This window comes from Haliaeetus leucocephalus, unplaced genomic scaffold (genome assembly GCF_000737465.1).
Source record: "Haliaeetus leucocephalus isolate CR32 unplaced genomic scaffold, Haliaeetus_leucocephalus-4.0 Scaffold439, whole genome shotgun sequence".
In the NCBI taxonomy this organism is placed as follows: domain Eukaryota; kingdom Metazoa; phylum Chordata; class Aves; order Accipitriformes; family Accipitridae; genus Haliaeetus; species Haliaeetus leucocephalus.
In genome coordinates, this window is record NW_010972875.1 from 6,294,141 (window position 1) to 6,318,250 (window position 24,110).

Genomic DNA, 24,110 nt, shown 5'->3' on the forward strand with positions numbered 1-24,110 from the left:
CTGATGGGAAGTAGAGAATAACATCATTTGTTTTTTCTTTGCTTTCGTGCGCACAACCTTTGCTATCACTTTATTAAACTGTCCTTATCTTGACCCACGAGCCTTTTGTTATATTTTCTCCCCCCCCGTCCAGCTGAGGAGGGGGAGTGATAGAGCGCCTTTGGTGGGCACCTGGCATCCAACCAGGGTCAACCCACCACACACAGCAAAACTATAACCAACTGACAACCAGACTATCACAGTAATGTGAAGGAACATAACAGAACCAGAAATAATAATTTCACCCCAGAGCTCTTCCTACACAATAAAAAATACATCATTAAATAGGAACTCACAAACACAGTGTAACAGTTAAGAATGGAAACATACACTGCTTTCCTTTTTCTTGGTGTGGTGAGAAGCATAGCCTTGTAGTGGTGTCATTTTCAGTTTCATTTTGGAATTGAGAGCACTTCAGGAATTCTGGCCAAGAAGCATTTACCATACCCAGCACTGGTTCACAGCCTTCTTTTGCTGCCTCACAAAATGTCCTGCAGGGCAAGAGGCCTCGACTGGAGAAAAGAGACAAAGAACAAAAATACAAAGGACCATTAGTCTACTAGATTGTGAAAAAATTTTAAAAAGAGAAAAAAGTAATAATGAACACTTTTGAAGAATTTTACATTCTACAGAGCTAAACCAAAAAGGTGCAAAATCTTCATTATTCATTGAAGGTGTCATCAGCTCTGGCTTTTGGGCTAAATTTAAGCCCAAATCAAGCTCAGAACAGTTTGTAAGTTTAAGTCTGTGCAAGATGAAGCTGAGATTTCATCAACAGTTGAACCAATATAATGGTGTAGTGACACCACACAGGAGAAAGATTGCTTCTTCATCCTCTCCTTCTTCCCCACAATTGTGCATACCTACTCCTCTAAGACTTCGGCAAACACTTTCATGAACTTATAAAAAAGTCATTAACTTTGAAAAAAAAGTTTTCATGTTTTTGACTGGGTAAGTCTTCTGACAACTTAAGTGTGCTGAATCTGCTCATGGAGAAAACCAACAACCACCAGACATAACTTGTAGGAACCCACAGTGGAGAGGACTATATCACCCCCTTTTAGCATTTATGAGCTCTTACACTATTTCCCCTGAGCAGTCAAAACATACTGAGTGTCAGATCAAATGCAATAAATACCAACATGAATTGAATTGTATTTAAGAAAAGCACTATAAATTAGCAATTTTAAAAGTATAACATGTTCAGATGCAGCATACTTGTCCATTTCTTATTCTGAGATATATACCTGCATATGTATTTTTAATTTATTCTTCTTTTACATGTACATAGGAAAACCAATTAAAATAGATAGCTATGAACTGTCTCCAGGTCTACATAATTAGAGTCAACAAAGTCAAGCAAAAAATCTAGAAAATCTATTAACATATTTACTGTAGATCTGGAAAAGGATAAAAAAAGTAAAGTTATAAGATTACAGGTAACACAATGCTAGCCAAGTTAGTCAAGATTTGAAAAGACAAGAAATTTCAAAGAAGCCTCAGCCATGTTAGTTGATATGCGGCAGCTGTAATTCAGGATAGGCAGCGTAATGCACAAAAGGAAGGAATAACTAAACGTCCACACATACAGTTCTCTGCTTTACTGCCAGCTTCCACTAACCTTTTATCTCTAAACCATTTTGGTGGAGCAGAGGAAAAGCTCTAGCACAGTCAACATTAGTCTTAGCTATAAAGAACTGCTCAATGCCTTTCCCAGCAAGGATCGGCACGATCTGTGAGAGCACTTCATTACCTGACAGAGCTGTCAAACAGACTGACATAAGCTATCACTGGAGCATAATGGAGGAAAGCCTCTCAGTAAGCAAGTGCAATTGCATCTGAAAGTCCACACACACAAGTAATACAGCCCAAACGAGACACACTGCCTGCCTTTACAAATACTTCTCTCATCCATATGACTGGTAAGTCAAAAAGACCCAGCTCTTCTTGCTGGAAAGCAGAAGCACTAACACAGATAGATGGTGGCATCTGCTAACGCCAACCTGTTCACACTGAATAAATATCAAAACTCCAATTTGACAGCATGATAGCCTTCCATAACCTCTAGAGCTAGAGCATGTGTCATAACCATCAAAAATTAGGAAGAGAGGCCTGGATACACACTAGGAAAGACAAGACATCTGAGTAGTCTTTGCCAGAAGACTATGTCAGTCTTCTGGATGAGGTAACAGAAAGAAGACATATAAATAGCAAAAAATTTCTCATATAAGTCTAATGCCCCATCACTACATTTTCTCAATGTGTGGATTCCTTCCTCAAATTTACTGTAGTGCTTATAGCATTTCTTAAAATACTATAAAAATTTACCAGCAGCAGACTGGGAAGCTAATGTACATTCATAATTTATGAATCAACGACCAAAAAGCAGAAGTTGCATACACGTTCTAAGCAGGAAAGATCTCACTCACATTTAAAACAGTTCAAGTTTTCTCAGGCATAATTAAAATCAGGGCACTTATTCCTAAGAATATAATGAAAAAATGTAACTCTGACTCAGACTTGCAAGTAAAATGTTCTTTTTTTGAAAGCATTATTATGCATTGCTGGCTTTGCTTTATTACAAAATATGACATAAATCATAATTTTTTACTTTGCTTGAAATCAATGTTTTGTCATTCAGGAAAAAAGAATTACAAATTTCTAAAATAGCCAATGTTTAAAATATGTTTAGCATGTTAATTTACTGTATATTTATTATATTCTTAATGATACCTCTGACTTTATAATATAATATTTTATTCTACACTATATATATACATGTATTTTAAACAGTGAACACCAGGACTGGGAAGGCATGCCTTGTTTTTTATTCATTTTCTTATCTAATTTAGAAATACAGTTCTGAATGTCCACTGTCATCACTGTCTGTAACTTCAGGGTCATCTGCTGAGATTATCAACAGCACTGTAAATAGAGATAATCAGAGAGTTACTTGTACCTAAACAATTATATCCTTCATCATAATCGTGAGCTGCCACCACCATTACCATACATGATTTTCTTATCACGACCATTAAATTCCAGAAAGATTCCACAGAGGAAGTGATGTAATTGAAGTGAATTTCAGCTAAACAAACATTACATTGACCTGGAAGGTGACTTAATACAATATTTTGAAAGGAAACAAAACTGCTTAAAGTGGAAAATGTCAACCAGCTCTCAATGGAAGGAACAAGTACAGAGACCTAGAAATACATGTAATTGTTAAGTATGGCTCTCTTACAGAAACAGCTAACACATTCAGAAATGCCTCAGAGAACTTCACCCATACAAGTCCATGGGACCCACGAGGCTGCATCTAAGGGTGCTGAGCAAACTGTCCTGTGCTCTTGCAAGGCCTATCTCTGTCATCTCTGAAAGGTCATGGACATCAGGGGAGGTTGCTCACAATTAGAAAAAGGGAAATGTTGCACCCATCTTCAAAAAAAGGTCAAGATGGGTAACTTCAAGCTGGTCAGCCTGATTTCGTCCTAAGGAAAATCACAGAGCAAGTCCACCTTGAACACATTTCTGGGCACAGGAAGATAATGATCAGGAACAGTCAGCACAGATTTATCAAGGGCAAATCATGGCTGACCAGCCTGCTTGCCTGTTACAATAAAAAACTACATACATAGTACTGGGACCTGTCTTGTTTGATATCTTTATCAAGGACGTGGAAAAGGTGACCAAGCGTGCTCTTGTCAAGTTTGCAGATGACACCAAACTGTGGGAGGCAATCAATGTACTTGATGGTAGAGCTGCCATTCAGAGGGACCTAGACAGGCTGGAAGAATGGGTCAAGAGGAATTTTATGAAATTTAATAAGGATTAGTGCTGCACTTTGGAAGAAAGAACCCACCGTAATGATACAGGCTAGATACTGACTGATTGCAGAGCAACTCTGCTGAAAACAACCTGGGGGTCTTGCTGGACAGCAAGCTGGGTATAAGCCAGCAGTGTGTCCTGGCAGCAAAGCAGGCCAGCAGTATCCTGGCCTGTATCACAGGAGCACACAGTCAGCGTATAATGGGAAAGGATTGTTCCCCTCTGCTCAGCACTTTCTAGACTGCATGTAAATATTGTGTCCAGTTTTGGCTGCTCCAATAGAAAAAAGACACTGATAAACAGCAGTAAATCCAGGGGAGGGCCACTAAGCTGACCAAAGGCCGGAAAACTCACCTTCGGGACAGGCTGAGGGAACTGGGCTCCTTCAGCCAGAGTAAGAGACAGCCTGGGAGTAACATCAACCACTACATGCTTCAAGACCCATGGGGACGTTATGGAGTCTAGCTATTCACAGTGGTGTATGGTGGGAGGATGAGAGACAACTGGCATAAGCTGAAACAAGAGGATATCTGACAGGATATAAAGAACTTTTTCAGCATGAAATTAGTCAGGGAGTGAAACAGGTTATCCAGAGAGGTTGTGTGGTCTCCATCTTTGCACGTTGTCGTGGTTTAACCCCAGCCAGCACCTAAGTACCATGCAGCCACTTGCTTGCTCCTCCCCACTCCCAGCGGGACGGTGAGGAGAATTGGAAAAAACAGTAAAACTTGTGGGTTGAGACAAGAATGGTTTAATAACCTAAACTAAAATATAATAGGAAGGAGGCTGTGACCCTGCGGGAAGCCTGTGCTGGAGCAGGCTCCTGGCAGGACCTGTGGCCCCGTGGAGAGAGGAGCCCACGCTGGAGCAGGTTTGCTGGCAGGACTTGTGACCCCATGTGGGACCGATGCTGGAGCAGTCTGTGCCTGAAGGACCGCAGCCTGTGGAAGGGACCCACACTGGAGCAGTTCATGAAGAACTGCAGCCCATGGGAAGGACCCACGCTGGAGAAGTTCATGGAGGACTGTCTCCCATGGGAGGGACCCCACACTGGAGCAGGGGAAGAGTGTGAGGAGTCCTGTCCCTGAGGAGGAAGGAGCGGCAGAGTCAACATGTGATGAACTGGCCCCAGCCCCCATTCCCCATCCCCCTGTGCTGCTGGGGGCGAGAAGGTAGAGAAAATTCGGGAGTGGAGCTGAGCCCAGGAAGAAGGGAGGGGTGGGGGAAGGTGTTTTAAGATTTGGTTTTATTTTCTCATTACCCTACTCTGGTTTGATTGGTAATAAATTAATTTTCCCTAAGTCAAGTCTGGGTTTTTTCCCTGACTGTAACTGGTGAATGATCTCTCCCTGTCCTTATCTCGACCCACAAGCCTTTCATTATATTCTCTCTCCCCTGTCCAGCTGAAGAGGGGAGTGATAGAATAGCTTTGGTGGGCACCTGGTGTCCAGCCAGCATCAACCCACCACAGATATATGCACAGCACAACAATAATTTAGAAATTACTAGGCTTCTAAAAGACAACTGCATAGTGATTAAATAAGTCAAGCAGAATTTGCAGTCTCTAGAGAAGCTCTGACAAACCAGAAAACGTAGGATTATCCAGCAATTACTGCAATATTTGGCCCAGTGTCAATGTTCAGTCATGTGTGCTCCATAAATCAAATATTTCTGGCTAATGGTCAAGTTTAGTATGGACATATCGCTTAATGTACTGAAGGATGAAAAGATGATTAAAAAGCTCCATCTTGATTAGTCTTATTTACAGCTACTTAGAGACCAATCATGTTAAAAATAAACTGGCAGTTCTATGGCAATCTTACCATGATTTATTTGGTGCCAGTGGCAGGCCCAGAAGCACGTTATAACATATTAGGGTGCAATTCTGCTCTTCAGGATATTCATGGAAAAACTCTTGCTGAAGATGGAATTTGATGAAAGAATAGATATGTGACATATTTCTAACTCTGTGGTTGGTTTCCCCACACTTAATAGTTCATACTTAGTTATTTCAGCCGCATAGAAATATCAATGTTAAGAATTGTACAGCACCAAAATAAACAAAAATGTTCTTTATTAAAAAGTATATTAAAGGTAAAGATAATAAATAAGGGGTTTCAATTTGCATAAGGTATCTTCAGAGAAGCTATGTATCAAAAGAGTTTTATACCAGATATTAATTGAAGATATACACAATACAGTATATGCTCTAAAACTGTTATGTTAACTGATTTTAAGCTTCCAAAGAGGCTACACACTGCCTGAGAGCAGATGATCTGACTTCTTCTTCATGCCAATCACCTACAGTTCATTCAAATTGGAATTCAAATTGCCTGATTATAATCCTACATGGATCTAGTCCTTATCACTCACTTAAAGACATTTTACGTTTTTAGACTAATTCTTTTCAGAAATTACTCCTTCTGTAATACTGACTTCTCTTCTTTGCAATCACATTACCATGCACAGGGCTCATCACTAGACTCTGTAAGTCACTTAAGTGGTTGCTTTGAGTATTAGAAATTGTCAAAGAAGTACGCTACAAGAAACAGTAAGGAGAGGGAAGATCCTTTAGGCAACTATTTTCCTCTTGCTGCAGAACTGAATAGATTTTCTAACAAACAATTGTTCAAGGGAGCTCAAAGGTCTGGCTCTCAAATTCAGCAGCCACTGAGGGCATGGCTCTTGATATGTCTTTTCTGGAAGCAGCAGCAGCCTATGCAGCTCTTGTTCCCAAATGTGTATATCTGTTTCCGTGCTGCTTTCAGTTTTGCAATAATAGCTGTTTGTAGGCTGTACAGTAAACCAGGTCAAGTAACTGATTCAGCTGAAAAGTAATGTGACAAAAAAAAAAAAGAAAGTATTCTTTTTTCTCATCTGATAACTGAATTGACCCCTCCAAAGAGATACAGGCAAAGCAAGAATAAGTTGTCAGGAGACAGAGAGGTAGAAATTGCTAAAGCTGACAAAAGCATTAAATAAAATATACAACTAACCATCCTGCAGGGACTCTCCATGCAACCTGGTAATTCTACAATGTAGCTAGTGCTCATTATTTTCTGTGGCATTTCTTTGTGTCTTCACATTAGTATCTCCACCGGTGAAAGCACTGCCACAGCCATGATTCATTACTGCAATTTTACAGATTGAAACAACACAGGGTAAATGACTTGCTAAAGGTTATAAACGAAGTTGGTATGCCAGAGCTGAAAATACAGCACACAATCACTCTTAGAACACACAACTGTTGACTGCACCTGTTCTGGCTAAAGGTCACATTTGCGGTTCAGTAGACAACCTGACTGAAGGCAGACTGATGAACATTTTTGGCTACTGGTGGTTTTCATTACTGTTCCTTCCCCAACTCCATCCTTTCAGTTGTTCCAGGATAACTTTCTATGGCCACACAGCTAGCTGTATTCGGGTATTGAGCTGAGTTAATAACAACTGTAGGGTATCTTCCTAGATTATTTTATCAGCCAAATCTGTTTAAGGGAAATTTTAAACTGGCATGACTACCAGAGGAAATATTAATCATACTACAGCCTTGCTATAGAGCACTGTGGGGTAATCCGCTGTATCATGCATAGGCACACAGGCTAAGAATGATGATAGATCTAAGGTCTGAGGCAGAATAAAGGAACTGGTAATACAATTGTGAGAGACTGTTGGGGCGGGAGGAGGCGGGGTGGCGACAAACTGAAAAACCCAGGAAACAGGCAAAAATTATGGGAAGAAGAAAACTGAGATTATCCTTTGTCTTTCTACAGTCCTGAAATCAAACAAGTTGAAGTGACAACCTGATACAGCAGCCATTGTCAGTTCTAATCGTCATTAATACTTTTCAGGATTTTCTAACAATAAAGACTTCCACAAAATATAAACGTCACAGAAGGAAGTTTCTATGGTAAACACCCACACCCACCATTACAGTTTTTACAGTGATAGTTCTTGTGAAATCTTTCTCTTTACCCTCTCACAGGACTCCAACACACAGAGCAGCATATTCAGAGTCACGGAATAGAGCTATATGAGGCAAGCTCATAAAAATCTCAGTATTGCTTTCTGATTCGTGGATTTGTTAAATAAGTGGGCTGTTTAAGGCTTCAATTTCACATAATCAGGAAAACAATGTATTTTTGTCTTTCATTGTTCAGTTTTCATCTTTATCTTGCAAGTTATTTGGAAAGATTGCATTTTCTTTCCTATTTTATCTCCAGAGATGGGTTTAAATCTGAAATTTGCTTCTTTACATGGTAATAAAATCTGTAAAGAAAGTAAGATTATTTTAGATTTTTGTGGCTATTTCACTTGACAAAATTACACTGAATCCATGTAGCAACATTTAGGGAAGATGTCTCAACTCCATGCAACGCTTTGTACTACTGAATGCAGAGCTAGCTGCAGGTATGTTTCTGACTTCCCACCTTGTTTTTAGCTCAAATGCATGTACTGTTTTCTTGAAGCAGGTTCCTGCGTATAAGTACAGAGATGCATAATTAACCTGTAAAAGGACTACATAGGACCCACAATTTGAGAAACACCTAACATCTTAAAGGAGAAAAAAAGGCCTCAGAGGTGATCCTGGCAAAAGGCAGAAGCAGCTCAGTTCCCCCAAGGTGGGAGACTGAAGAATGGCTCCAGCTGTTTACACAAGATTAAGGCCTACTATTAATTGGCTGAACTGCTGGTAGATGCCCACTCATCTGCCCTGCAGGGACTGATGACAAGGATTTATAGCTAGTGCAGAAAGCCACTTCTCGCTCATAGACTCATGAACATTTGATCTGCTGTCATGAGGTTGGCAATTACAGATGAGCCACAAGAGGAATGCCCTTTCCAAGAGATTGAAAAAAGCCTGGTTTATACAATGAGAATGAAAAAGATAGATACACTGAATGGATTGCCTGCAGCATGGAAGAGTATGCAATCTGTTTATAGGCTACGAGAACATGAAAGTCTCAGAACCAAATAAGATGAACAAATGGGACTGGAATCTGTTCTGTGGGTCCATACAGATGCCTTATATTTTTTCCTCTAAAAATTACAGGCCCAATTAACTATTTCTTAATAGTTGCCATATCTGGTGGCAACAGAAAAGAGACAGCTAAAGAATTACATTTGCAAAAGTCTTAGAATAGATCACCGATATCCAAGAGTATCATAATTAACAAAGAGCTCACACAGAACTCTGAAGGTTGTTCAGACAGAGGAAGGAAATATAAATTCCTGATTCCAATTAAAGTGGAACTGGGAACAAATCCAAAGATACCATTAGATTACAAAGACTCCTCTTATCCATACAGAAATGAATAAAGGTGGCAGCAGATGCTGCTGAATTTCACATCTTCTACATCAGGTGCTCTTGAATTTAACATCTCTTTCAGGCGTAGTAACACTCTTTGGAAAATGTGGCCAAACTCAGCTGATATCCGTAAGGATGGACACATAGAGTCTCTACAATGCAGGTTAGAATTTTTAGTCAGTGTAATCATTTATTTTGTAGACAAAATCCAGATGAATTATTTTGACCAAAATAAGGATTCGTTTCGTCTGGAAACAGCAACAAACAGAAATTCAGAAATCCACTCTGACCCTTCAGCGACTTTCTGGATATGACAGCACCATATGTGAAAGCTGAGCTTATAATACCATAACAATCAAAACTACCTAACATATACTCTGTACAGCAGAAGCACTTTCTCTGTTCTGCCATACTTAGCAAAGTGCTACATAAATTTTGCCATATACCATTGAAATTATTACCACAAAAAAAGCTAGTTAAATGATTTAATGTGTCAACTGCCCTGACTCAAGCAGCCAGCCCTTCCAGATTTCTCTTACTGATCCCATCACTTGATTCAAACATGACAGTGAAAATGGTAGAGATGTAGTAAATGAATTTATTAGAGCTACAGTTCAGCCAGAAATCAGTTAAATATTAAGAATATTGCTACAATTATGAGCTATTTTTACAATCTTGTACCATCTGCCAAAACTTCTAAACAAAGTCAAATTTCTGAAAATTCTCACCTGATATTTATCATGCAAATGCTGAACACACTGTTGATTTAGTTTACTCTACAGAAATGTCTCTTGCAAAAAAGAAGTTCCTACTATGCCTAAGAATCCAGGTTACAAGATCTTTTGATGTTGGCAAACAAAATTCAGACTTGGCAAAGACAAGCTGTCACAGTGAAATGGAAGTCCTCTGAATCACACAACGCTATTTCAACCACAGCATTGCTACAGAAATTCTGGAATAACAGTGAGTAAATCATACACTGCACAGCTGCTCTAACTATTTGTATGACCAGGATAATAAGGCACCCAAAACAACATTGTGCCTAAAGGACAGCCTCCCATCTCCAAAGATCACTGTGATAGGTACCCTTAATTTCACGTAGCTTTCCAGAACTCATGCTTCCCTGTGCACTTCAGAGCACTGTTGAAAGGAAGACCTCAAGAATTGGTCTAAGTTAAAACTTTTTGAGCTGCATCTTGTCAGGAATCCTAAAGAATCACAGACACACCTATCCGTCATTTACACTCTAGACTTTTCTGTTGAGTAGAAATTCATTGTAATCCCTTATCGTGCTGCTTCCTCACATTAAAGTTGTTTCACAAACACTTCAAGCTGGCAGGAGCAGATGTCATCAAAAGAAAGAAGCTGTCCTACCCCTCCTCAGCCTGGCTTCTGAACCTCCTCCCACTTCTCTTCCTTCCCTCTTTGTGCCAGCATGACACTTTATGCTGTTACACAATGAACCAGACCAGCCACTCCCAATTTAATTCAGATCAGTTTCCTGATCCAATATGTCATGGAGCTGAACAAATACTCCCACCAGGACATGGAAAGGGCACTGTTGAGCTGCGGAATAACAAGCAGGGAAGTAGGATAAGAGTGATTCTTCCAGCAGCACTACCAAATTATATCAGCTTAAAACAGTGGTCTGGAACATGTTCTCCAGAGAGGTTGTGGAACCTCCATCCTCACAGATACTCAAAACTCAATTGGAAATGGCCCTGAGCAATCTCATCCATCTTTAAAGTTGGCCCTGAACTAAGCAAGGGGGTGGACTAGAAGAGCTCCAGAGGTCCCTTCCCACCTGCGTGATCCTGTGATTCTAATCTGCCTGTCCTGCTCAGCCTGTGAGTCGTGACCCTGGTGATAACCACTACAGTCTCCAGCAGGGTGACAATAACTCCTCACAGGAGACACAAACTTATGAAAGGTCAGTATGCCTCACTAACTGAACTCTCATTAACTGCAGATGGTTTAAAAGTTATTTGTTAATAAGCTGGGCACTAAAAGAGGCTAAACGTGAGCTGAAGAGCATACGAATTCTTGAAGGATCCTTTAACCACTGTTCAATCCAAAACTCTTTTGTGTATTAACTTAGACACAAGATGGTGTAGTCATATCTACTAGAGGAGTTTTGCTGTTAAGACAAAATGTTCCCTCATCTATATGTTTCTGGTTTTGAGGCCAGGTGCACAAGTCTGATAGGAAACTATCAGTGTTAATACTCCTGCAATGTTTGTGAAAATGCAAGGTTTTACTGAAAGATCCTGTCCTACAATTATTGCAAATTATTAAATGAAATAAATCTCATTTTGTAAAAACAAAGTATGTTGTTCTAGCAGATATATTAAATTGCCAAACAAACATTAACAAAAAGCCATGTTCATTTTATGATTTCTTGTAAACAATTATTTCAACTACTTAAAATGATCAGTATTTATTTATAAGTAATAATATATTGCATGTGTAGGAGAATGACCTGCGATCCCTAGTTAACATACCAACTTAGAGACCAGAAACCACAGCTTACAATAGATAATACAACCAACCAATCATTATGACAACAGGGCTGGAGGCAATCAATCAGTAAAATACGCATTCATAAAATAACCAGTCCTCCTGATTTTCTTTTCTGCCTCCTTCCCTTCTCTTAATTCCTCTGAGCAGCATTGTGAAATATGTTTTCAAAGGGACATTCCCATGCCCAGATTGTTCTCTAAAATGTTTCTCTGCTTGATAACCTTTTAACTCTGGTCTATCCATAATTCCCCCCCAACACGCACACTTTGAAAAGAGATTCTTTTGTGCTTTGGAAAAGTTTTCGTGGTCAGTACATCAGATCAGTGGAGAGGGTGAAATACGGCATGCAAGTTTGATGCTGCCTGCTGTGGCCAACCCTGGCTTCACACCCACTGGACCACAGATAACATTCTGTCCAATGTAGGATGCCATTGCCTATATCTCTATGTTACTTTTCTAGCTTTCGATTTTTTAATTAATTTCTTAAGCAATCCCTTCCTTCTGTACATTGACTTCTTTACAAATTATACATACCAGCAATTGTAAACAGTCTCTATTTGTGGGCAGGGAAAGGATAGTTCTCTGAATGGGGCAAAAACATTCTCTCCAGCATCTAATTTCTCTGTCCTGCTTTCCCTATATTTTGTCCCTGGTTTGTCCTTCCCCTACACTGCATCTGCCATCTACTGGCACAATACTGTAAAAGAATTTGTCATCAGAGACTTAATTTCAGGCCCTTTTATGGAAGGGCCTGTACCTAGCTCCAGTGCCACCCCTAGCTATTGTTAGGGTCAGTGACGTGGAGAGTCCTTCTTAGGCCCACCCTTGCTAGCTGAGCCATAACACTGATAGAGAAGCTTTCAGAGACTCTATCATTTTTCAGAGACGTGCAAGCCAAAATTTGGGGACTGACTTCTGTAAGGTATATCCATAGGTACACAAACTTCATAAACAGAAGTTCCCCTAAAGTGACCACATTTTCTCTTCTACTTTCCTTAACCTTCCTAGCTTCCAACGGCCATGATAAAGACTTTACCACTTATTAAAGCAACCCTCCCTGCCAGATTCCAAGTTCCATTGCCCAAATACTTGGAGATACTAGGAACACTCAAGTGATTACAGGAATGCTTTTTCTTAAGGAACCCATTTTTTCTTTCTGTTTTTGCCCAGGACAGATATTAGGCATAAAAAAATTTAAATGGTGCTTTTTTTCTTTTACCCTCACCAAAATTAAACACATTTGGACAAAGGATCCTCCGAGAAAACACGTTAATCAGCTTTAAATATAGGCATTTTGGTCAATGCCACATCATTACCTATACTTTCCCTAGCACTCCTTGCAAAAACAAACTTTATGTTTGTCACCTTTACACAGTCTCAGCTTGGGACCAAGTAGAAAAGGCTCCTGAAGTGATAAGTGTATGTTGACTTCAAGGTCTGAGCTGAGGGACAATGCAAAGTGTAATCTTCTCATTAGCACATTTTTTTCTGCCTTATAAGTAACAGTTACACCATACTAATAAAATAAGTCATGAAGTATGAAATTATTCCTAAGTAAGACCGGCTGCATTGAGAACAAAGATATATCTTCAGAAATGCTTCTTCCTGAATTCCATTTCAAGTTTCTTCATTTGTTTCTTGGCAAGATAGTCAATGCCAATCTTTCAGAAATATGTAACCATTCCTTGCTTTGAAGTCAGATGTAAACCAGCTGTTTCTTAACGTCTCATTTATATCTCATGAAGAACATGTTCTAGTCATAGGACAGCAGAAATAAAATCTTGTTTCTTGAACAATTATCTTCCCTCAGAGCAGGAGTTGTGGTTTGAGGATTTGTTTTCTAACTCCTTTCTCCATGCAAATATTCCATCACTTTCTGAATCTGCATATTGTAGCTTTTCTTTCTTCATTTGTATCCGTTTATTACCTATTCCATTTTCTGTTTGAACTATTTCTGATTTCATTCACTGTCCTTTTATTTAGGAAAAGAATTCAGGTATGTTCAGCACATTCACTGCAACATGGTTTCAATCATGACCTTGCATATGATATCTGTTATTGTACACAAACATTTCCAAAAGTACACAGGAACCGTTTAGTGCTATTTTACAGATACCTGTGTATTACACCTGCCAGCCATTTAACTTTTTGTTGCTGTAAATCAGTTCTATTTCACCTTGATTTAGTGCATTATCAATTTGAGGGTAGACTGGAGCTGAAACTGAGTATTTACATTGTGCATGAAACACTTTACTAAATGTTTCTCATGGCATGTTGACTATCTGCCATTAGCAACTCTATCTTCAATGTTTTACTTCTGAAAGAATTAGACCATACAATTACTATTATTATAGCTATTGGTGAAATTACAGCTATTGGAAGGCATATTGACTGGTACAAAGGGCACAATGAAAAGAAAAAAGTATTCATTTGTTCTGCTGGTCTGGGCTTTCTCAAGTAACACGCATCCTGTGTGTTCCTCAGTTTTTCTGCTAAACAATAACAATGATATCAATTTCCTTTGTAGAATGCTTTAAATCAACAGTGGCAGACAGAAAAATGACTACCAGCAGCAGATCAAGCACACTATTTGTGTGGGAAAGCCTTCACAACTTTATCACACTCTCTTCTTCTCTAAATTTTTGTGTTCACTTTTGAAAGGATTTGACTATACATGTTTTTCATTAGCTTAATCTCCAAGGTTCCATGGTTCAAGTCACAATTGTGCTTACATGAACCACAACCAGATTTAAAAACTGAGGGCTGAATTATGACTCAGTTATGTATTCAAAGACAGATTTTGCAACTGTACATCATCAGTCTGTTGGATTCCCAAGGGCTCAAAGCCAAGACATGGCAACATTTAAAACAAAACACATGCGATTTCAAGCATTCTAGATACAAAGCACTTCAGCCACTACACATCACCTCTGCTTTATTCATGATTAAAAAGTTCAAGTTTATAATCTTCTGTTTCAAGACTGGTGAATAGAATAGATGGATCTCCTTGACAGACAACCATTGCCAAAACTCCAACTGGAACAGCCTCTCTGAGTCATGTTAACTTGCTTGGTCTAAAGAGGCACCATCAAAAAGAAAGCATATTAAAAGGACGAAGCAACTCCCAGAGGGTGTGAAAAGTCAGGCTGCAAACTCAGGAAACAACTGGTAGCCACTTTATAAGCATCTGAAAGCAGCCTCCACCCCATATGCTTGGGTCATGACAAGAAATACACTGGATGGAGTCATGAGAAGAACATAAAAAGACAAGGCAGAGGGGGGGTAGGAGAAAATCATCCCACTTTCTTCCTCAGATGACTGGTAAGCAATCGTCACCAATGAGGTAGCTTAACTTTTTAAACTGAATAGCACCAATTCTAATAAAACCATCACAGATAGGATTACGATACGGCATTCTAAATGTCCTTCCAGGAGGGTTTCTCAACACAGTTACTTCAAAAATTACTCTGAAACTGTAACTTCATGAGTGTGCAATATTTAAACATTTCTTAGCAGCTGCAGAATGGCAAAGTTGTCTGTGCAACTATAATTTGACATCTCCACACAGATGCATTATAAAAAGATAGCATAGCAGCCATGTCACAGACTACCTATCAGACTGCTTACCCAGAGTTCCTAGCAGGTGCTATTTTATCTTGGCATATTTACCTGCTTTTGTTACCAAAATTAGGTAGATTAAAACAAGACTGAAACATGCCAGTGGAGGATTGCTTATCCAAACTCATACATATTCATACACAATTAAACCCATTATGGACTTTGCATAATAGATATTGACTTAAATATATGCTGATAGCTTCCTGTTCAAAGTCTCAAAATAAAAACTGTCGTTAGCTATGTAAACAAGATCTATGTGAATCAGTTAACTTTTTCTCCCAAACACTTCAAAGGCCTCAATTAACTCTAAAAATAGTTTTTATATAATGTCTTGTTATTTTTAAAGGTCTAAATGTATGCTGTTATAAAAGAAAATCAAATAAAAATTAATTTCAGTGCAAGCAGGAGAAACAAACAACGTAGATAAGCTTAGAGTACAGTTCACAAAAGCAGGAAAAGGGAAATAGGCATATCATTGATGTCATTCATGGGTTATACAAAACATGACAGACAGAGATCCCTTACTCTATGAAAGTTTGATTCTTTTCCATATTCTAAGAGGACTTGAAAGAAATTTTCTTCCTCTCCTTCCTCTCCTCTCCTTGTATCTCACCACAAATATGTTTTAAAGTATTGTCGGCTTGTAATAAAAGACACCACATAAATTTCTGGATTTGTTTTTTGGACCTAATATTTCATCCTAGTTTATGTCCATAATGAAAATGAGACATTTTATTTTCTTCCTTTTTATAAATTACAGAAAATAGATGAAGACAACAAACAAGAAAAAAAACAAACCCACAAAATCAAGTCTGCCACGAGTCGTAACTGAGCAGCTCTTCAAAGGATATTTGACTGCATACAAACTATCCACAGCTTCTTAGAACCTTTTCCCTATTAACCTGATTTTCACTAGTTAATATGCCCTGCTCCCAACATACCATGTAGCCCTGTTCTGATCTCTTTGGCTCTCTACAAGTCTTTACCTGACTACTGTTGTGTGTAGCACAGATATTACAGCACAACAAAAGTATTTGTTTGTTACGTATAGACATTAATGTGACAAACTGCTTTGTAAGAAAGAGCCTGAAAAGCAAAGAAAGCATTTTCCCTTCATTATATTTTCTCCTTCAGAATGAATCTGAGTTTAAAAAAAAAATTTTAAAAAATCAAAAAAGCAAGAAGTCAAATTATGCAGAGTTTTTTCCTCTTACATTCAGTAGGTATTAGACCACAACTAAAGTGAATAAATGATAATGAGTGAAATGAATTTGCAGACTTTAATCAAAAGGAAAAATAATGTTGTACCTAAAGACACAGGATGTAAGTGTTACGGGTTCAGTTGTCTGCTCTACCGCAAATTTCTTGCTCAGTCTTGGCTTCCCTAGCTATTAATGTGACAGTATTACTTTCTCTTCCTTTCCTTTACCTGTTTTGCTCAGCTGGGCTATAAACTTTCAGAGGCAGGAGGCTGCCCCTCAGCGCATGTTTGTACAGCATCCAGCATAAAAAGCCATCATCTCAGACAGACTCTTTGAGCCCTAACTGAAGACAAACCACTTCACAGCTTTATTTTCAAAGATGTCTGACATGAAAAACACTGTGAGTAAACAGATACAGAAATGCAAGGTGCATTAGAATTTTACCTCTAGAGCACATTATACTTTTTAATTTTCATTCCCCTAATACTATTTTCTAGGCAGAGCTTAAATTAAGATTGACCTCCAAAGATTTGAGACTCTGGGGATCTATCAATGGAAGGCATTTCCTCAGCTTTCTGGAATACACTTCTACACAGAGGATTAGTGGAAATACTCAAGCTATTAGTTTCTGCTTTAGAAGACAGCATGACAGCGAACAGGTATTATGAGAATCCATAACCTTCAAATTTGTTCCCAGCATAAAAAGTCTGAAATAAGCCATGTACACAGGCCTTCAGGATGTTATATAGCTTGCCTATTTTACCAACACTTTTGATGAAACATGAGTATTCAGAGTGCAAGAAATATTAGAAAGCATCATTCAATGAGTCTGCTTGCATTACATAGTTACAGGCTGACCCACTACGAACTTCTCTATTGATTTTGAATCTTTAAATCTTACATTAATTTTGGCTTTAAAATACACCCTTTTTTCTTTCAAAAATCTGAAAACACTGCACACTAACTTTGTAAAGATATTTTTTGGTCTTCTTGAATGCAGTAGCTGAAGTCTGTAGGACCTGCAGAATCCAATGCAAGTGAATTACTATAAATAAACATCCACTATGTTGTAATAACTGACCTTTGGCCCACTCTTAGTGTCTCCCAATGGTAAAGTAGTATTCACTAGCTTAAACCATTAATCAGTACCAACAACTCTGAGGACAGATCTTTGTTACAACAAATAAAGTACTAGTGTTGCATTTGGTGCTAACAGATTGCAGACTAATACTTCCCAAAAGGACAAAGTTACTACCTTGAATGTTTTAGAAGTCATTATTTAAGCACATTAACTAGTTTAAGATGTTCTTGCATCACTGGTGGTCCTTATCAGGATTGAGTCATGTTCTCTTAGCAGTGCTGTTGAACTGTGTTAAGACAGGGTTTTTAAGCCTGATTTTGAAGTCATATCAGAAAGATCTCATCCACTCACCCAAGGAAGAAGAAGTTTCATAATGCCTTTAAACAAACAGTCTCTTACTATCCAAATAATGAGCGAGTAATAAGCAAGCAAAAAGTCTCACTGCACTTAAACTTTACACGTTCCATTCTCACACAGGTTTTAGTTGTACTTTCAAACTTTACCTTCACTGGAAAGTAGTATTTTAAAGGTACTGTTATGTATTTTCTTAAAAGAGCAGGGCTAGCTGATTTTATGTCCAGTTGCTGGAGTTAAATACAGCTTTTTAAATTAATATATTTTTACTACCACACATTATTTTCATTGCAGTAAGATACAGAAGAACAACTTTTAAGAGCCACAGTATTGTAGTATTCAGAAATCCAAGTACCTAACTACACTGTGTTACACAAACACTGAAGATGCTCTCTGCCTAGAAACTTCATCTCCTTCAAGTGTCAATGAATACAATGTTTATGAACACATGAAAGATAAATGTGAAACAGACCTAAGTTTAAATATCAGAGCAAAGCTATGTCATGACAGCACACTGGATGCCAAAGATTAGTGTTTCTAACTTTCCTTCTTGTTGCTTCTTGTAACGAGTTGTTATAATTATTGCTCCCATGGCTGCAGCTGCCAACACAGACTCTCTCGACAATACCTAAGAATAGACATCTGAGCATCACATGAGTTTCATTTCTTCTCTACTGTGTAAGTAGCATTTGTCAAATTATCCTTTACAGAAAATTGAAACAAGTGCTCTATAAAACAAAGAAGTATCAGTAGATGAAAAATTATGATCAGAGATGCACTGGCAATTAGAACGAAACAGCTGTAATTGACTGGAGGAACTAGTGACAATGTCAGTAACAACTGTTCTCCATACTAGTGTATGTTTTGTGATACTGTATGTTAAAAACAACCATAGTCCCAAAAAAGAGCTACAGCATACGGACATATCCCCATTCGTCATCAGAGTCCTTCCACAGTGGCTCTTCTGCTTCTCCTTCAGTATGTTTCTACTTCCCAGATTCCCCTATTCAATAGACCTAAACCAGGCCTGTCTCTTCCATTTTCATATCTGCACTCAACACATACAAAGTAACTTCCCCCTATTATACCAAGAGCTTTTCATACCAACAAAGAGCTTTCTCCAGATCTCACTGAGAGGAGTTACTGGGGGGGTGGGGTGGGAAGGTGGTAAGACAGGAAGGGAAGGTGTTAAATAACTACTTTATGCAGATATGATGCTTCTTAAAATCATTATTCTTGGCTGTGAAATACATCTGTATTATACACCCACAATAATTGGATGCTACAAGAAAAACAGTAATCACAAAAATCACTCAGTTGCCTACAGAGAAAAGTATTCTCTTTAAAGAAGAAAGCAGATGTTAAACTAGAACAACTCAGGTTTAGCAAAGTAGATTTAACAAATCAGCACTTTGTCAATACACTCTTATGGTTCTTTCTGTGATTGCCACTCAGCCTACATTTTCAGTGTCACCCATGACACACTCTGGAGACATACAATTACTTAAAGTGAAGTCAGATTCTAACATGATCCTGCATCATTTACAGTCTCACATTGGACTTTCTTCTTCTTCTGCAGGGGCCAGAACAGTTTCCACAAAAAAAGATTTTAAAATAAAAATAGAGGGAGGCATTGTGACCTCCAGAACATAAACTAGGACATGGTAATCCAGATTCAACTTTGACATTAAAAAATAATGGGAGAAGGTTCCTGCTGTGAAAAAAAAAAACAACACACACACACACACAAAGAAAAACCCCAACTCTTGAATCTCAAAGTATCTTGGTTGCCACCCAAAACCAGAGCAAAAACCTGCATGCTCCAATCACTAGTTTAACAACCTCTATTAATTTTAAATTAGCAAGGCAGCTGTCATAATGTAAGCCCTGCAAGAAAGATGTCTTCAGGAAAGAAATGGAAAAGAAAAGGTAAAAATGTTATCCTTTCACAATTCTATCCGATTGATTTATGACCTTTGCACTTTTGACATTCACCACTCACTCTCAAAAGGTTTGTGAAAGTCAAACTCCAAACAAGGCAGAATAAAAGAAGCAAAAGAGAAATGGCCTTTTCTGTTGTTTAATATTTAAATGCATCAATTTATTACCTAAATCCACTTTTCTTATTTTGTTCTATGATTTCTAGAGACAGCAGGTAGCTTAAGGCTGTATGTTATCAGATTCTTTAACTGGAACTGGACTGGAGTTGGGGGGGGCTACAATTAATCATGAACTGAATTACAAAGGGTTAAATGAAAAAAGTTCTTGGTAGTCTAACAGAGACATGCATACAGGTGTATTTGGATTAAACAGCTCAACCAGTCTAATGGTCAGTCTTGTTCCACCATTACCCATGCTGCCTTACCTCTACCCTAATCCTATCCATATAATCATCTATACACTTTTCTTCTGAGTTAATTTTCTGTCAGTTTAGTGAGCTTAATTGACCAACCCAGGAACCCCTCTGGTGCAATGGAAATGGCAGGCATATATTGCCTGGAGTGGGATTGTACCTTTCATTGGCAACTGTATTTTAGACCAGCCTGCCTCATCTCATAGAACTTTTTTTCTTAAGCATCCTATCCCTTCCAAACTGCACAGCTTTTGGCTTCTTGGTTGTTATTGTGTTAATTGAATCACTTATTCAATTGCCATATTCTCTTCCACTGAGTTTCAGAGTGAAGGAAATGGAAATAAGGAGAAATGAAAATAAGGAGAAAGAAATCTACTCTGTCTCTTTCCCCCTCCAGAAACATCAGAGTTTCTGCATACATATTAAAAAAAAATCATTCTCCTTTTTTCCCTTTTGTGCTGCATTTTTATTTTAGCACTGTTAAACTCACTGATCTTTTTTCAAATCAAACTCAATAAAAAACGTGCATGCACATGATACTAATGCTGTGTAATTATATAAATGCAGAAAACAAGACATGGTTCTGAAGCTTCCAAAACAGTTTATGTCACTCTGAATACATCCTGCTAATCTAATACCATAAAATATATTTAAAATATTAACTTTTCTGAAGGACTAAAAAAATTTGAAGTTTAATTTAACTAACAGTCATCACACTTTATGCCAATACTATAAATATCCAATGCATTTATGTTGTTACAAAGCATTCCATTTCGGCACATCCAGACTGGAGAAATAAGGTACAAGAATTTTGGGGAGCCCTTTTTAAGAAAATAAGCCTGACTGACCTAATATCACAGTTTTATTCAATACAGTGGCAATATTTTTCCTAAGAGAACTCTATCGCAGTTAGCTTATCATGGCAGAAATGTGAATAGCTTTGACAGACAGGAGTTTTGCAATGAGATGGTCATAGGCTTAGTTTGGATCTTCCCTTGTCTGATTAGACAGAGAGTATTTTACCACAATTGGCTCTAGTCACTGACTGATTTTCATTCCCAAATACCTGTCATCACCGTCACTGATGCATTCAGGAAGAGCAAGACTACAGCCAAACAGCATGATGTGTTGATAGCAGCTGAGACGATTGAGATAACTGAAGAACTTCAGGAACTTTTCCATTTCAATACTTTTGACAATAGAAAGAACTGAAGTTATAGTGGTGTAGTTATATGGCAGCATTTGGCACTGGCTGTTGGTGATATTTATGCAGGCACCTGTGAAATCAAAACAATATATTTAGAACAAAAGTACCACCATTTAATAGTTGGTTCAAAGCATACATTGAATTGACTGGTCAGTACATATAATATATAAGCAATGCCTGAACCTCACAGATAAGATGACATTCCGTAATGCTATCATAATACTGTCAAAAAATAAGTATCCAAGAAAAAAAGGAATCTGGAGAAGCTTGGTAGCTTAGTTTGAAAACCCAAATAAACTCTTAGATATTTTCACAGTCCTCTGACTCTCTACAAAACTGGACTAGAAATAACACAAAACAGATTTCTTTCTGACACAGCCTGGATGAACACACCAAAAGAATAGCCTGGATACAGCCAACTTTGGCTGAAACTAAGAATGGAAGTCCTACAAAACAATTAAGGATGATTGGGTTCTGAAGCTGCTCTGGTTTTGGTGTTTCCATAAAGCTTCTCTTTTTGCTACCATTCTACTTTGCAGCTGGACCTTCCTATTCATTGTCAACTTGCTTACTTGTTTTCCCCAAGGTAATAGTTTTACCTTCACAGTCTTTCTTCTCTATCCTATCAACACAGAATTACATGATTTTACAGGTTGAACACCTACCCTGTCCTAAACTGTTGTCTCACTCCTGACCTACCAGAGCAACCTTTCTCTCCTAACGCCCTGTCATGTGCAGTAGGCTCGCTCAGCTATGCATGATCATAGGGTTAATTTACTACATTAAGTTCTTAAGAGTTTCACAAGCCATACACCAAATTCAGAATTTTCATCAAGAACAAACTATTAAAATCTAGTACTTACGACAGCTCCCTACTTTGATGAAGGCCTTTTTAGGCCACCTAGTCAGGCCTCAGCAGCATTTTTTTCACACTCGGAGCATATCCACATTGTACAATAAGCAGGGACCTCAGCCTATTCTCAAGACCAGACTCTGCCACTAATCATGCTGTAAACAAATCAGACTCATGCTAAATGACTATTCCAACTCTAGCCTTCTGAAGGGGGAAAACGCTTGAGCACATTTCAAGCCTTAGCACTCCTGTTCTCATTATCTGAGCAAACTGGACATAGGTAACACCAAATGGGGTAGATCCTTCCCATCAGGCATTTTGGGACTGGCTTCTTCCAAAGGTCATTCACACCCGAACTCCCGACTTGATAAAAGCTGGGGCTGTAAAGCACACAGGATGCAGCATTAAGAGTTCAGCAAGTCTGTCTCTTCCTCACCTGTCAGTCTAGACATAGTCTTCGCTGTCTAAATCCACTAGTGGCAAATTCTGGTATCTATGGACTAATACGACCTCACATAAAAGTAGGGAAAGCAAAGCATAATGAAGAAAGATTTCATTAGAGCTTTTTCAAGTTGCAATGTCTTTGAAGGGATGGACAAAAAAAGGTGGGTTTCAAATTTTATCTAAACTTGGTAAAAAACAATCCCTATTTTTTCAGTGCCTGATGAGTATACTTAAAGTTCGCCTCTTGGTCTTCTCCCTCTCCAGAAATCTCAACAAAAACTAAGGAATTGAATCTTGCCCCACTGAATTACAGCAAGTTTCTCCCCTCATTCTAATCAAGCTAAATCTATGTCCACAAGTCCCCATGTTAAGATTTCCCCCTCTCCCAATACTGCCAACGAGAAATCTTAGCACCAGTGTACACCCATTTTCTGCTACAATCTCTTCTCACTCCCACAGTACAGTGACTAATAGATCTGTTCATGCAGGAATCACATTTTTCCATACAATTCAGGGACAGACTCTCCATTCAGAATTAAAAGTAAATTCTGGGAGATGAGCAAAAAAGTGGTGAGCCTCCAAATTAAAAGAACTTTCAAAACTGCAGAGTGCAGTTTTCAAAAGTGACTATATGAGTTAGTACCACATGCCAATGATTTTCAGTGCAACTTCTGCTCTGAAGTTGTACAGGTATTTTTGAAAAATACTACCACGATGATCATCAAATCTACCTGTTAGGCTGTGAGACCAAAATCTGGTGATACTAAAACAGCTTTCCAGGGGAAAGGGAAAAAAGGTAGAGGGAAGGGAAGGAAACTCACTTCAGAATCACAAAGTTTTCTTTTAAAAGATGCCATCTCTTTAATGACTACTCACTTACTTTGTGACTTTTGCACGGTATCTTGACTGCTATAGAAATGTAAAATCTCCCTCCATTTTTTGCATTATATTTGGTACTTGAACAAACTCATTGCCATTTATTTGTAGTGCAAAGATTTTGTAATAACATTTTTATTGCTTGGGAAAGTTTAACAAGAAAACACAAAAGTTCTGATTTATAGATTAAAAATATTGAAGCTTTACAGCAGTTATTCTTTAAACTACCTTCCTCACAGTTATCTCTTGCCTATGTTCTTTTGCTGATGCTGGGACTACATTTTCAGTAACTGTTGTGATAAGAAGATAACATACCCACACAAAATTCTGGGTCTCTTCCACTGGCAAAAATTTCGCACTGAAGTTATTTAAATAAATCAAATTATCCTAAATGCAGGGGGGGGGGGGGGGGGGGGGGGCGAACGGGGGT

The 24,110-nt window shown here is 38.4% G+C and overlaps 1 protein-coding gene across 1 annotated transcript in view; it reads right to left on the reverse strand.

The window, feature by feature from the left end:
* The window catches only part of CORIN (corin, serine peptidase), a 140,865-nt gene that overhangs the window by 85,703 nt on the left and 31,052 nt on the right, over positions 1-24,110 (reverse strand). Inside the window, exons 4-5 of the mRNA XM_010574553.1 lie at positions 21,367-21,582; positions 370-551 (exon numbers count right to left, since the gene is read on the reverse strand). Of these exons, the coding sequence (XP_010572855.1) occupies positions 370-551; positions 21,367-21,582 (398 nt within the window). The remainder of the gene's footprint in view (positions 1-369; positions 552-21,366; positions 21,583-24,110) is intronic.